The following is a 16,088-nucleotide window of genomic DNA, read 5'->3' on the forward strand; positions in this document are numbered from 1 at the left end:
TGTGTGTCCACAGTTTGCAGTGTGGGTGTATGTGATAAGTGTGTGTTCTCTATTCACTACTCCTAATGTGTGTGCACTAACTGGATGGGTTAAATGCAGAGGACAAAGTCCAAGTATGGGTTACTGGTGTAACTCACAGGGGAAACCGTTTGCCTAAACCACTTGATTTGAATAAATGCCAGTTTGCTTAACCATCTTAACACTCTCTCTTTTTTTGCAATGCCAGATGCAAAGCAAAGAAGTACAACATCCGCCATCTGCCTACAACATCGGTGGTCATAGCATTTTACAATGAGGCCTGGTCCACTTTACTCAGAACCATCCATAGTGTGCTGGAGACCACGCCAGCCATCCTACTGAAGGAGATCATACTTGTGGATGACTTCAGCGACAGAGGTAAAGGGACACTTTCTAGACAGACTTCGCATTTTTAAATGTAAAATTCCACTAGTTTAAAACTACAGTACTTTCCAATTATCCTGATTGGTCAGCCCTTCCACAACCAATTAATATGTTGGAATGAAAAATTTTGAACCTATTAGGTGCTACACTGCTTTTGATGAATTAAAGTATTAGTTCACTTTAAAATTAAACTTACCGCAAGATTTACTCACCCTCAAGCCATCCTAGGTGTATATGACTTTCTTCTTTCTGATGAACACAATTAATAAATATCCTGAGGCATCCAAGCTTTATAAAGGCAGTGAACAGGACCAACGAGTTTGAAGCTCAAGAAAGTGCATCCATCCATCATAAACGTACTCCACACGGCTCCGGGGGGTTAATAAAGGCCTTCTGAAGCGAAGCGATGTGTTTTTGTAAGAAAAATATCAAAGTAAAATATCAAGCTTCCGCCAGACCGCCTTCCTTATTCAACTTAGGAAGAAAGTGTAACACCTCTCGCAGTTCAAAACGCTTACGCTACGTCCTACGCCTTCCGTATTAAACTTAAGAAAAAAGCGTAACTGATGGGACAAATACGAGAGCTGGGCTGGCAGAAGCTAGATATTTTACTTTATAACTTGTCAAATATGGATATTTTTTTTACACAATCCATCGCTTCACTTCAGAAGGCCTTTATTAACCCTCCGGAGCCTTGTGGAGTACGTTTATGATGGATGGATGCACTTTTTTGAGCTTCAGGATGCCTCAGGATATTTATTAATATAACTCCGATTGTGTTTAAATTTTCAAATTTTCAAGTTTACTATATTTTATACAATATTATTATTGCTATTTTTGTTAGTTTATTGATCCATATTGGATATTTATTTCATTAATTCATTATTGAATAATATTTGAATAATATTTTACCATCCACACCAACAGAAAATAACATTCTGTTTATTCTATGTGCGCTGTGCAGTTATGTTGTCTATTGCTTTAAATGCTCAAGCCAGGTGGATTCTGATTGTCTGTCAGTGTTTTTATTGTCAGGAAAAAATCGTTCCGAAAATGATTCCCACATATCGTATTCATTAAAGTCGTAATGTGGACTGCCCTATTCTCATAGAATTAGAATGAATAATAAAACGTTTTAGTTATCATTACATTTATAATCCTTGGTGTAAACTGGCTTTAACTAAACCTTATTGTGTTTCATATTACTTTTATGTAATGTTTATTACATTTAAAAATGAAGAATTTTCAACTTGCCTTACAAACTTAAACATTTGTCAGTATTTTCATTGAAATGTACTCACACATTTGCCCACGATTGCATATTTCATGCTTCCTCTACAAAGTTCTGGATAGTAAGGTAGCCATAGTTATCATTCCATATGAGTTTTAATATTAGCTGAGATCCAAATGTGTCTACTAGTAAATCAGTTGTTTTCCTGTGATTTGGCCAGTATCTGTTGGATCCTGATAAAAAGATTCTAATTCTCTTTGCTTGAATTACAGTCTATCTGAAGTCACAGCTGGCTCAGTATGTCAGTAACCTGGAGCGTGTTCGTCTCATTCGCACCAAAAAAAGAGAAGGTCTGGTACGGGCACGGCTCATTGGCGCCACCTACGCTACAGGACACGTGCTCACCTTCCTAGACTGCCACTGTGAGTGTGTGCCTGGCTGGATCGAGCCACTGCTGGAGAGGTGGGACTTAAAATTAAATTCAAATGTAGCATAGAAACACTCAAAGTAAAAGGTTTATGAAGCGTATTACAATGCCAGTGAGATGCTAATTTTTTTTATCGTCTTTTGCCTCAGAATTGGTGAGAATGAGACTACCATCATATGTCCGGTGATTGACACCATTGACTGGAACACATTTGAGTTCTACATGCAGACAGATGAGCCGATGGTGGGCGGCTTTGACTGGAGGCTGACATTCCAGTGGCATGCCGTGCCTGAAATCGATCGCAAGATACGCAAATCCAGAATTGACCCCATTAGGTTGGTTTCTAGTAAACTTTTCCAAATCCAGCTTTGCTGTGTGGTTTTCTTGGCAGTTTTAGAAACTAATTAGAAATGTTTAAAGGGATAGTCACCCTCACCTGTATCCTGTATAATAATTATTAACCAGAATTTTAATTTTGGTGCATTCCTATTCCTAAATGAAAGTCACAACAGTTTGCAATGACATGAGACTTTTTTAATTTAACTATCCCTTTAAGACATTCAGGATTCCAGTAAAAACTTTTTGAAAGTTCACAAGGAAAGGTGTATTGTGTTGATTAAATTCAGATGCAGTGCAGTGAATAGACTGAATTTAATGTTCAGACCCAGGGGTACATTAAAATACTGTCCAGTTCTGTGCTAGATTTCTCTCCAGGCTCATCTGAGGGCAGACCCAGAGGCACTCAACAGAAACTAAGAAGCACTTACCTGCTAGAAAATTGGTGCTAGGGAATATCTTTGATGAATTGCCAATGCTCTGTTGCTTCTCGCTTCACAGGTCTCCCACTATGGCAGGGGGCCTATTTGCCGTCAGCAAGGCCTACTTTGAGTATCTGGGCACTTACGACATGGGCATGGAGGTCTGGGGAGGAGAGAATCTGGAACTTTCTTTCCGGGTAAGACTTCTGTATTCTGTATTCAGGCTACCTATTGTACTGGTAATTCCCATCAGAGCGTGTCGACGGGCTCTTGATAGCATGAGAGACTGAGCATTTATAATTAGACACATCTCTCATATTAGATTTCTTTTTTCAGCCTATACTTAGAAAAGAAGATTGATGGTGTATACCATGGAGTAATCTTTTATGCATATGGAAACCGAATACAACGCTGTATCTTCTAGGGCTGTACGATGTTCATGTATAATTGATGTGCTGTGAATTGGTATACAAAAGCATGTGGGAAATAAAGCTGGAAAATGCCTAAAATAGGAATGTCTCAACGGAGCTAAAGCGCTGTTGTCATGTCATGTTTTATTTCTGACAGGCAGTACATTGCATTAACATACGATAATCTAACTTTGTTCACTGAAAATGAGTTTGTATGCAAGATGAGTCAAATCTCAGTAAATAAATAATGATGCTCTAGATAAATGCTTTTGGGTTATTAGCTTTCATTTTAAAACTGAAGTGACATTTTTTTAATGTTAAAACACTTTCTCGTATCGTATTTTAATATGCAGAACTATAAATAAGTCAATAATAGGTTGATTTTCCCCAAAAAGCATAAACTTTGCTCTGTTTGAGCATCCTAGCCATATTTAAAACAATAATTTACAATTATTAATAATTATTTATTTAATCATTTAATTTAAAAAATGAATTATTTTTATATTTAGTCATTTATTTTTGTTAATATTTATTAATGTTGTAACTCTAGTTCTACACATTATATACTTCGATTTAATTTGTTTTATTCATTTTATTTATTTATTTTTATTCACTTTTAATTTTTTATTTTATTAATAAAACTATATAAATAATATTCAGTTTCATCAGCTATTTGAAATAAAAAATGTTTTGCTTCATTTTAAACATATTTTGTTTCTTGCAGGTGTGGCAGTGTGGAGGGTCTTTAGAAATTCACCCATGCTCTCATGTGGGTCATGTGTTCCCCAAGAAAGCGCCATACTCCCGATCCAACTTCCTTCAGAACACTGTCCGTGCTGCGGAGGTTTGGATGGACTCTTACAAACAGCACTTCTATAACCGAAACCCTCCGGCACGCAAGGTACACCTCCATCCACCCACCACAACCTGCCAGTAGGCGGCACCTCTTTAACATCATGTGCTGTTGCATAATCAGTGTACAGATGTTGTGTTATTCTCTCTTTTACTTCCTTCAGCATTTATCTAGAAAAGTGGTGTGCTTAAAATTGCATACATGCTCCTGAAGGGAAAAAACTGTGAAAGAGATAAATGATGCTCAGGTTTTGCTTGAATGCTCTTGTTCTATCGGCTTACGGTATTTGTTTTTCCTTTGGCTATCTTTGAAAAGCTTATTAGCTGACAAAGATAATAAAACTAGGCCAAACATATATTATATCACCATGACTGACATGAATGTGGCATGTAACTCCATATTGCTTCACAGAGAAATTACATTATTAATGACGTGGATCTGTGATCAAATCATAAATCATTCTCTTGTAGCCACGACACTAGATGCCACGAGTAAGAATATTTGTCCTCTCTGTTTAACTGCCATTTTGCTGTTCCTGCATATCAGGTCTGAATGCAAACACACCTTTTTCATACCTGTGTGAGGTGTTACCTAAATTAATATTATCTTGTTTACCTGGTTGGGTTTCTTTGACTTTTGGTTTGTTGGAAGTGTGTCGTGGCAGTTCTTGTGTCAACATTAGAGGATGGCATAGAGGAAGTAGTTGCGTGGCGCTCTTGTTTGATATCTTTTAAGTTGGAACTAGAGGAAAGATGTAAAAAAGTGAATTATTATCAGTAAAGGTGATTAAAAAATAAAATCAAAAAAAGTCATTTACTCACCCTCAAGTTGTTCCAAACATGTATGAATTTTTCTTCTGCTGAACACAAAAGAAGATATTTTGAAGAATGTTGGTAACCAAACAGTTGATGGACCCCAATCACTTCCATAGTATTTTTTTCCATACTATGGAAGTGAATGGGGCCCATCAACTGTTTGCTTTTGTGTTCAGCAGAAGAAAGAAATTCGTACAGGTTTGGAACAACTTGACGGTGTGTAAATGATGACAGATTTTTAATTTTTGGGTGAACTATCCCTTTAATGCAGAAAAGCTGTGGTCAAGGTGGTCCTACATAGATTCCAGTCAGTAATCTGTCAGCTTTGTCTTGAGGCCTGATTTTGATTTGCTCTTGTAGGAATCTTATGGGGATATATCTGAAAGGATTGTACTTAGAAAGCGGCTTCAGTGTAAGAGCTTTGAATGGTACCTGCAGAATATCTATCCCGGCCTGCATGTGCCAGAGGACAGGCCTGGATGGCATGGAGCGGTAAGTGACTAATCTAATCTAGTCTAATCTAATTCCCTCTGGAGTTCCTTTTTAATGTCATTCTCGCTATTTTTCACTGGTTTTACTTACATCCTGGTTTCTGGTGTAGGTGCGTAGTGCCGGAATCCACTCTGAATGTCTGGACTACAACGCCCCGGACCACAATCCCACAGGAGCTCACCTGTCCTTGTTCGGCTGCCATGGTCAGGGTGGTAATCAGGTGACTAACATCAATATATATATATTTTTTTTTGCCATTCCCACCTTTTGAAGCTAGAAAAAAATTTGATTAGTAATTTTGCCAAATGTTTTAGTGCTTACAATTGAATAATGAAAAAAAATTAAAGGATTAGTCCACTTTCAAATAAAAATTTCCTGATAATTCATCAGACCAGTTCCGTTTTTTCTGTAAGTTGAATAGGGAAGGCGTATGGACACACAATGGACATTTTGACAACTATGTGTGCATTTGACCATTCAGGCGCGAGGAGAACTGATCGCGCGCAAGAAAGAGAGAGAGAGAGTGCGCACGCAAAAGACAGCGCTTCTGGTCTGTGTCATTCAGTGCGATTCCGCCTGTCCCGCCTTCACTAATCGATAATGAATTGTGATTGATAGCATGCAGTTCGCAATGTGTGGGTTGTCGTCATTAATTTTGAAGTATTTCCACACCTCTGAGGCTGACATTGTTTCTGTTTCTGCTGCTGCCGGAGTCTCTGTGCACGGAAAATTCTGTTGTACTGTTTTACTGTTAAGTGATGTATTCATTATTTGTCTTGAAAACAGATTATTACAGCCAACGTTTAAATGTTTATATTTCACCACCAATTTGAAATAGAAACATAATTATTAAAAATGGTCTTATGTGCAATCTAAATTTATTAAACTCAGTTTTGAGTGTTGATTATTAAATAAATTTGATTAATTAACTTTATTTTCGTTTCCAAAAATTGTAAGGTAAAATTCAGTGTTTAGGTAAAATATATCCAATTAATTAAATAGTCTAATATTAACCCTCTATAGCACAGCATTTTCTTAAGCCCTATGTTTAGTAAATTTTTCTTTAAATGATTACAATTAGAAAGTTCGAGAAAGTACCAAAGAACAGTGAAATAAGGTGCTGGAGTCACTATCAAGCACCATTTAAAGGTGGGACATCCTGTTCTGACACATGGTCACAGGAGCACATGGTGTGAGAAGGCGGCAAGATTATTTGCTTTAGTAATCTTATTTTAAATGACATGAACTGTACATAAAAAATATGTGTGTGTGTATGAAGGTGTGGAGAAGCCTTTTGTCAGGTTTTATGAAGTTTTTTTATTTTTATTTTGCATGTTCAGAAATTCAGTTTTTCTTTTCGTTGCCTCAGGGCAACGTTGTGCGATAAGGGGTACTTTTCGAGGATGTTTTGGACAATACCTCACATTGGCCATAATGTGTTATATGAAGGGAAGATGCAGGGTTCCTGGGTGTGCAGGAACACCCAAAGTGATGTGAAAAAATTGTAACTTACACCTATTTCACAGCAGAGAAGATCTGCTTTTTGAAGTTTCGTACGGAGTGAAATCTTATTACATGAAGTACATTATATGGCATGACACACTACATGATACAGACCTATGCATGTATCAAATTCAATATATCAATGTCTATCAAGTGTTTTTCCCTTTTTACCTAATGATTTCTTGACATTTTTTGAAGAATTTTTTGATTTTGATGATAATTTTCTCTATGATTCTGTACCATTGTTGCACAACGTTGCCCTGAGGCACGAAAAAATATTTTGGGGTGGGGGTCAAACTTTTTTTTTTTTTAATCAATAAAATGTTCCCAAATGAACCAAAAAATGATGTGAAATATTTTTTTTTTCCATGTGCCATCAACATGTGTGCAGTAGATGTTAATACATTTATATAAAAAAATTATTTCACTTGGCATTTTTGGCCAAGTGTATCCTGAATTTTTGGTTTCGGCCTAGAATTTTCATTTCGTTGCATCACTACTTTAAGGGTTTAGTAGTTTGGGCTAAACTACTACTTTTAGTTTAGCCCAAAATGAAAATTCTATCATTAATTATCATCTTCATCTTAGGAACACAAATGAAGATCTTTTTGATGAAATATGAGAGCTTTCTATCCCTACACTAAAATATTAATCTCTCGCTACAACGTCTATTCTCGCGTCAACACAACAGGCATGCGTCGTGGTGCTCTAGTGAACGCATGTTGGAGATTAATATTTTGTAAATAAAGTGGTAAATTATGTTTTTTGGCACAAACAAAGCACTCACGTCACTTCATAAAATTGAGGTTAAACCACTGGAGTCACATGGATTACTTTAATGATGTCTTTACTACTTTGGGGCTTGAAAGTGGTAGTTGCGTGGACTGTCAATGGAGGGACAGAAACCTCTCAGATTTCATTAAAAAGATCTTCATTTGTGTGTCTTACGGGTTTGAATGACATGAGGGTGGAGTAATTAATGACAGATTTTTAATTTTTAGATAAACTAACCCTTTAAAGCCATATAAGCAGAAGATGGTGGAGGAGAAAGAGTTCTCACATGTATCGTTAATATGGCAAATTTGAATTTGAGGAAGAGAACGAGATTTGAGAGTAGTCTCCTGCAGGGAGTTTACCCCACACTTTGAAAGCCGCTGTCTTACCCCACAGCCTGACATCTTCGAAATGAATTAAAGGGGGCTTTTTATTAATGCCAGAGCTATCGAGTAACTTTAAAAATGAGCATGAGGTGCATTTCATGTCCAGTTATATAACACCTACGACAGCAGATGCAGGAGATCCATCAGTTTGCAGCGAAACAAAGCTAGCTTTATTTGTGCTGAAACATAATCCATCCTGAGATGTGCTGCCCTTCTGAGGTTTGTTATTTATCTAGTATCACAGTTGAAGAAATGAATGACTTGCTGGGGATGTATATTTAATGGAAAGGGCAACCTGCAAATGTGTCCGGTGGCTTATGTCACCGCTTTTCATCAAAGGACTCTGAAGTAGCACCATGTGTGAGTGAAAATCAATGTTTCCACAGCCTGGACTGAAAAGGAAACCTTAGCCACTTCTCCTCAAAGATAGATGTCTGTATGAAATATACATGTGGCTAATGACACTAATGGTGACTGAAGTTTGAACCAGACAGAGACCTTCTCTTCACAGAGGTCACATCTGTCTGTCTGATAAACACTGGAGGATTATTTCACTGAATAGCTGCACCTTTTAGTTCCTTCCATTCCAGTGTTCTAAGCTTTACCCTCAAAGGATCTACTTCTGATCCTGCCTCAAGAAATTGCTTGCTTATGAATTATTAACCCGACTTTGTTAAAAATATCTGTGCAAACATCCGTATTTGTTGCTTAAATGACATTTGTTGCAGAATATTTTTAGTTGTTCTAGAGGCATGTTTTTAGTGATTTTCAAATGCAACAAATATTTTCTTAATATTTTTCAGCCTTTTGTGTTTCAATATTTATGCATTTGAATGGCTTATTTAATTTCTTTTCAATAATATCAGACATATAATAAATCACAAATCAGAATATTAGAGTGATTTCTGAAGGATCATGTGACACTAAAATCTTTAGGAATATTTCACAATATTACTTTTTTTACCGTTTTTTATAAAATCTTGGCTTTATTTCACTTCAGAATTAAAATTTCCTTTTAATTTACTCACCCCCATGTCATCCAAGATGTTTGTCTTTCTTTCTTCATTTGAAAAGAAATGATGGTTTTTGAGGAAAACAATGACAACATTATATGTATATCATGAAAATTAATTGAAATTGGCTGTTTGGACTCATTAATGGAAATGAATTGAACTTACAATCACCAACCTGTATTTCAAACAAAATGTCATTTTCCTCTCTCTATTTCTCTCAGTACTTCGAGTACACATCTCATAAGGAGATTCGGTTTAACTCTGTGACTGAGCTGTGTGCTGAAGTTCAGGATGGAATGACACACATAGGGATGAAGCATTGTCCACAAGACGGTGCTCCCACACCCCCCGGCATCATGTGGGAGTTCAGAGACGTGAGTCTGTTCACCTGTAGCTCAGTTTATCACTGAAGTGCCATCAGAAAAAAGAAGGAGATAAGAAAAAAAACTTGTTTGTTTGGCATGTTATTGTATATCAGATATGCTCTCCTGTTGCATTTCCATGCCTAAAACGATCATTATCTGGCAATTGTGTCTTTTCAGGATGGCAGCATATATCATCCTCATTCAAACATGTGTATCACGTCCTACCGCACAGAAGATGGCCGCACTGATATCCAGATGAAAAGTTGCTCTCTCGGAGACAAACACCAGCGCTGGAAATTCGAGTGACTTTAAACCTCATGTGAACATAAATGTAAGTGCAATTATCAAAAGGAACGTCTTTTCCGGGTTGGCATTAAACAAAGGAACTAAGAACAGGCATAAAAATGGGACCCATTCTCCATAAAGTGCCTTTGCAAACCAAAATGAACATATATTTGTAGTGCCAATTCTTGTGTTATCTTGCTAGAGACGTTCAGTGTGCTATTACAAGTCTGAAGTGCATATTAGAACTGTTAATAATAACACATTGTAGCAAATTCAACCATCCAACGAACATAGTGTTGTTTTGGAGCAGCGTTTTTGTTTACACTGATGCACTATATGCTTTTAGTGAATCATTTTTAGACTCAGCGGTAGCTCATCTTTAAATCTACTGCACAGCGATTTATTTAATTGTACCAGAAGTGACTGATTTGAAGATGTTGTGAATGGGTTTGTTGCCTATTGGTCTCCTAAGATATTTTTTTGTGTCATTTTGTGACTGTTTTTCCTTTTTTTTGTATTGCTAGGGTATTTAGGGTCTTTTCACCTTATTTTGTGCAAGCTCCATGGATGATTTTGGCACTCTGGTGTTAATGGAACTTTACCAGCATTTAAAGTCTCACTAAACTAACATCAGTGTTCAAATAGTATATGTATACTTCAGTTTGAAGTAGATTACAGGAACTACACTTCAGAGTTGGCACAAAATATAAAGCAATATATGGACCAAACTTTTCAGATCGTACATGTTTTTTGTTTTTTTTTATTGTCCTAAACCAATTTTACCTTGCATTTAAGAACCAAGATTTTCTCTACAAAACATTTGGGAATTATCCACTTTACCTGTAAATTGTTTTCCTAAGAAAATGTATTGTATGTAATTTATTGACTCAACAGAAAGTGCCTCTTCAGATTCATTTATTTTCACAAATCAGAGTATTACAGTACTTTACCATATTGGCCAAAGTAAAACATTTAGAAAATCGACTAAGTGCTTTTATCAAGGGTCTTCCAGCTTTTAAACATTCAAAACTAGAAAATTAAGAATAAGTTTCTCACAGGATTATTGGTAAATATCTTAAATGCTATATCGCAAATGACTGTACATGGATAACGCCTTTATTTTTGCACTAAAAAGGATTTAAAATGGCAACAATTTTTTAGGTCTCATTTGTAATTGTCAATTTAATAGGGATTTTGGGAACGTGATCATGAAATTACTACTGATAAAGCACAGTTTGTTGTGATCACGTGTTTTGCTTATCGACTGTAATGAAGTATTTTTGGAACATGGAAAAAAGTGAAAATTTTTGTCTGTGTAAGTTAAATTAAAGTTATAAATGTTACATTTGTTGTGATGGTTTGTTTGTCTTGACTTTTCCTTGCCTTTCTGTTGCTGTGCCATCTAGTGGTGGGAAAATGTGCTGTGGGATTAGACGCAAAATATTGCATATATTATATCATTGAAATGCATGCAATCCGGTAAAGTTTTACCCAAAGTTTCACATCTCCTTAAAATAAGGTGGACCCTGCACAGTTTTACATTTGCGACCTGAGCGTCTTATACAAACCAGATCACGAGAAAACCACACGGGAGGTTCTGCCAAGTCAGGCTAAAACGTTTAATGGCACATTTTCCAGGTATGCCACGCAATTGCATAAATGAAGCTGGAGGTCACTGAACATTGTCATCATGATGCTTATGTCTACAGAACGCATAAATTAAGCTGTATTTTTCCCCTATGAATCATGGTTGGATTGTGAGCAGTCGGTGCATGGTGAATCCTCTTAAACTGATGCTAATGCTATCGTCTTATTGGACCTCTTAGAATATTGTAGCAGTGAGTCCTTCATACCTAATTGCCATCTTACTCATCACATTTCCCTTAAGGTCATGCAGTGGTAGTCCAAACAACTCGATTTCTCTGCCAAAAGCTGTATTAAAGTCACCAAGTAACAAACGCCAAGATGCGCATAAAAAAACTTGTGCGCTCAAATGAGTCGAAAATACGAAAACGTGCGCATGCACTACGATGGAAGCATTAAAAAAAGACGTGACTGAGATGGGACGACATAACTGGACTCACCAGCGGACAGAGCTCGTTGCACGGCATCTGCAATGCTGTTTTGGTCATTCTGTAATGTCTGAGCAAAGTCTGTCGTTAAAGTGGTTCGGTATAATTCCCTCCCTGAAGCGTTTCACACGATTGTGTTCACAAACAAAATTGGATTTTTGATATGTTCTCTCTCGAATCGATTTTGAGCTTAGTTCTAACAGTAGATGGCGCTAGGTTCGTTTTTAACCGCACACTCAAATGCTCACGAAGAAGAATGCTGGAGAGCGCTCGTGCGTTTGGCTGAGTCATGTAAGTGGTTAAATAAATGTACTTGCACCTCGGCTCAGAATGCTTTTATGACGCGAGATTAATGTAAACACAGCCCACTGCAAACACCCTTGTAATTCGCTTCAACCTTTTCGAACCTTATGAATGATTATTTTAGGTTCAAGTGGTGTGTGGAACCGGAAGCAAGCAGAGTACGGGTGTTCTAAACTAAAGTACGTAGTGCCATCTGCTGATAAAAACTAAGTTCAGAATCGATTCGAGAGAGAATCGCTCCAGATTTGTATCGAGAATCGATGTATTGTCCTAGCCCTATTTATTATATACGGAAATTATTATATACAGTGGCTTCTACTGCAGCAACTTCTATTTTTCTTAGTCAAATTTAGCGCTAGTTTAAAAGGAAGTGATGATTTTGTTCTCGTTGAGTCACTGGATGGAAACAAATGTTTTAAGCGATATTTGCGCACAAGTTAAACTGGCAACTTTGTATGGAAACAGCTAGTGACATCTTTTCTTTTCTCTGATGATATGTTTACTGGCGTGAGGGCGGGGCAACCTGTCAATCACATGAGATCACAGCAATGACAAACCATGTCCCGCCCTACATTTTTTTCTTGTTCGAGAAGCTGTTTCACTCGGTTACACGTTACAATAGGAAAGAAAAGACTATCAAAGCTTCAGTTTCATGCTGACTCAGTCGATTACACAACCCTGATAATATGTGTCCCGGCTTATATTGGGTGTTATGAATATATCAGCCTATATTTTACATTGATGGCTGATTGGACATGTTAGGAAAGATATTTTACACGGCTCTGTTTTCATATGTGGTAAATGACTGTGCAACATTGTGTGCAGTGTACCATAGATTATTACGACACTCTTTGGAACTTCTACAATAAGAGTGTTCAATCAAAAAAGTGTGGCACTCATATTACCATCTCACCTCTCTGATGGTTTAATCAATAATTTAACACATTAATTTGGATAAACATATTTTGCTTGCTACATGGATCATCTTACATATTTATTATAAAATATTGCTTGTACAAAGTGTATGGATGTTGAAATTCATGGTAAAAATATAACAGCATTTCTATTGATGTAAAATAGGAAGTTAAAGAAAATGAACTACAGACTAATTCCTACCAATATTTCTAGCAATTGTAATGACTGTATAGTGTCATATTTTCATTCCTAAATTTTGATTTTAATCTGCATAATACTTATTAAAAATGTGTTTAATTTTATTTTGTATGAAATAAAAAAGAGCTGTACAAGAACCTGGATTTTTAATGAAATAATTAAAGTTTCTTTTAACTTTTTAATTAATTTATTAATAATTTATCATTTCATGGAATCAAGAAGAGGAGCCCAATAAAAGAGCTTTCTTAAACAGCATGTTTAAATGGGAATTTAAGTATAATTCACTTACTTTCACATTACATTTTTTAGCTGCTAGACAACTCACAAATATGCAGACTAACAGGAAAACTTTAATACATAAAGTTCACAGAATTCTGGATTTTTCTACATTTTTTTCTACAATTACAATCTTAGTTTAGTTATAGTGTCAAAATGATTTAAAAAAAAAAGAAGAAAAAAAAAGACTTTAATAATTTGGTAATATTTAGTTAGATAAGAATTTCAGTCAGGTCACTTTAAAAAGTTTATAATTGTATCATAATATTAACCCTTTCAGGCCCAAATTATGTTCCAGGGCCACTAAAAATATGAACATGCTTCATTTCATGAAAACAAAAAACAGTTCAAAACTCATTTAATGTAAAAGTACAATGAACACTGGTTCCGACACTAGCAACATGCAGTGAACATATGGATTTAAGGTTATTTCAATTAAAGTTTCAATAAATATCTTAATGCAAAATCATTGGCTTAATGAAAATGAAGTGTGTTGCTCTAAATTGTCGAAGTAAACAACACAAAGAGTTAGGCTGTTTGCAAAATGTAAATGAGTCATTATTTAAATCATACATTTTTTCATGTATTTAGTAATGATATGTGTGCACTTTCACAGGCTTGTGTGCATATCTTGGCATAACAGTGTATATAGAGCGGACGTGCACTAACTGGATTTGGATTAGCGCTCTGTCACAGTTTGTGACCCCTAAGACTCTCTGTGATTTGACCTGGATTTCTTTCTTTATGCCTCCTCCAGTTCTGCTGGCCTTATCTGACAAACAAGCCTGCTAATGTGATCACACAAATCCCTCTCTCCATCAACCTACAGCCCTTGCAGTGCTCAGACCTGTAGGACGTGCCACTGTACGGCTGTGTCTCAAAACCATTGATGTTGGGATAAATGTATCTAAAAATGTTTTTCAAATGTGTTCATTGTATTTTCCCAAAACTACTAGGCTACTTATTAAAAAGACTGTAATTGGTTCTCTTCAGGTCCTACTATGGGGACATTGACATCAGGGATAAAAAATTAATAACATATTTTAGAAAGATCTTAACCAAAGAAAAAAGTTTTCCCTATTGCTGTTTTGAAGTGGAAGTACCCCTTTGTTTTTTTCTCCAAGACATTGTGGTTAGTTGTCAATAAATGTGTAATTCCAAACAACTCAATTAAAAATAATAAATCAGTATTATCCCTTCAATGACTTTATTATAAGTTCAAGGAAGGGTTTTCGTTATGTTCTTTCTGTAAGAAACAATTTTACTGTTATTTTAAAGTTATATTTATAGTAAATCAATAATTAAAGTCACCATGAAATCAAAAAAGACAATTCTTTTTAAATATTGCAGTATTTATTATTAATGATTTGTGCTATTGCTCTTGTAATATTTAATCAGTAACTTCTCTAATTTACTAATTTCCTAATTTAGAGGAATATTGGAAGTGTAATGATCTAAAAAAAATAAAAAAATAAAAATAAATAAGGATGTTCACAGATAAATCATTAATAAGTAGGCTATTGCAATATTCCATAAAAATTAGAATGGTTAATTTTGATTTCATGGTGACTAATTATGACATAAAAGGTCATAATTATGACATAGCCTACTAAGTCATATCAGAATAAAAAGCTGAAATGATAACATGAAAAGACAAAATTATGACATACTAAGTCATGAGAAGTTGAAATTCTGACATACTAAGTCATTATGACTGATTCAAGATTAAAAAGTTTAAATTATGAGATAAAAAGTCGAAATGATGACATACTAAGTCATGAATATGTGAAATTGAAATGATGACAAACCAAATCATAATTATGACTGAGCCAAGTTTAAAAAGTTTAAATTATGAGATAAAAAGTCGACACTATGGTATACTACAGGTGCATCTCAATAAATTAGAATGTCATGGAAAAGTTAATTTATTTCAGTAATTCAACTCAAATTGTGGAACTCGTGTATTAAATAAATTCAGTGCACACAGACTGAAGTACTTTAAGTCTTTGGTTCTTTTAATTGTTATGATTTTGGCTCACATTTAACAAAACCCACCAATTCACTATCTCAATAAATTAGAATACTTCATAAGATCAATAAAAAAAAGGGCCTCCTTTTGCATGAATTACTGCATCAGTGCGGCGTGGCATGGAGACGATCAGCCTGTGTCACTGCTCAGGTGTAATGGAAGCCCAGGTTGCTTTGATAGCGGCCTTCAGGTCATCTGCATTGTTGGGTCTGGTGTCTCTCATCTTCCTCTTGACAATACCCCATAGATTCTCTATGGGGTTCAGGTCAGGCGAGTTTGCTGGCCAATTAAGCACAGTAACACCATGGTGATTGAACCAGCTTTTGGTACCTTTGGCAGTGTGGGCAGGTGCCAAATCCTGCTGGAAAATGAAATCAGCATCTCCATAAAGCTTGTCAGCAGAAGGAAGCATGAAGTGTTCTAAAATTTCCTGGCAGATGGCTGCGTTAACTGTGGACTTCAGAAAACACAGTGGACCAACACCAGCAGATGACATGGCAGCCCAAATCATCACTGACTGTGGAAACTTCACACTGGACTTCAAGCAACATGGTTTCTGTGCCTCTCCACTCTTCCTCCAG

General features: G+C 36.0%; 1 protein-coding gene across 2 annotated transcripts in view; it reads left to right on the forward strand.

The window, feature by feature from the left end:
• The window catches only part of poc1bl (POC1 centriolar protein homolog B (Chlamydomonas), like), a 28,598-nt gene extending 17,541 nt beyond the window's left edge, over window positions 1–11,057 (forward strand). For both annotated transcript variants that reach the window (XM_051872195.1, XM_051872194.1), the window contains exons 3-11: window positions 227–396; window positions 1,906–2,095; window positions 2,210–2,395; window positions 2,898–3,015; window positions 3,953–4,129; window positions 5,257–5,388; window positions 5,498–5,608; window positions 9,286–9,438; window positions 9,607–11,057. In XM_051872195.1, the coding sequence (XP_051728155.1) occupies window positions 227–396; window positions 1,906–2,095; window positions 2,210–2,395; window positions 2,898–3,015; window positions 3,953–4,129; window positions 5,257–5,388; window positions 5,498–5,608; window positions 9,286–9,438; window positions 9,607–9,735 (1,366 nt within the window). In that variant the 3' untranslated portion in view covers window positions 9,736–11,057. The remainder of the gene's footprint in view (window positions 1–226; window positions 397–1,905; window positions 2,096–2,209; window positions 2,396–2,897; window positions 3,016–3,952; window positions 4,130–5,256; window positions 5,389–5,497; window positions 5,609–9,285; window positions 9,439–9,606) is intronic.
• Window positions 11,058–16,088: the final 5,031 nt, after the last annotated feature.

Source organism: Ctenopharyngodon idella, chromosome 19, assembly GCF_019924925.1.
Source record: "Ctenopharyngodon idella isolate HZGC_01 chromosome 19, HZGC01, whole genome shotgun sequence".
In the NCBI taxonomy this organism is placed as follows: domain Eukaryota; kingdom Metazoa; phylum Chordata; class Actinopteri; order Cypriniformes; family Xenocyprididae; genus Ctenopharyngodon; species Ctenopharyngodon idella.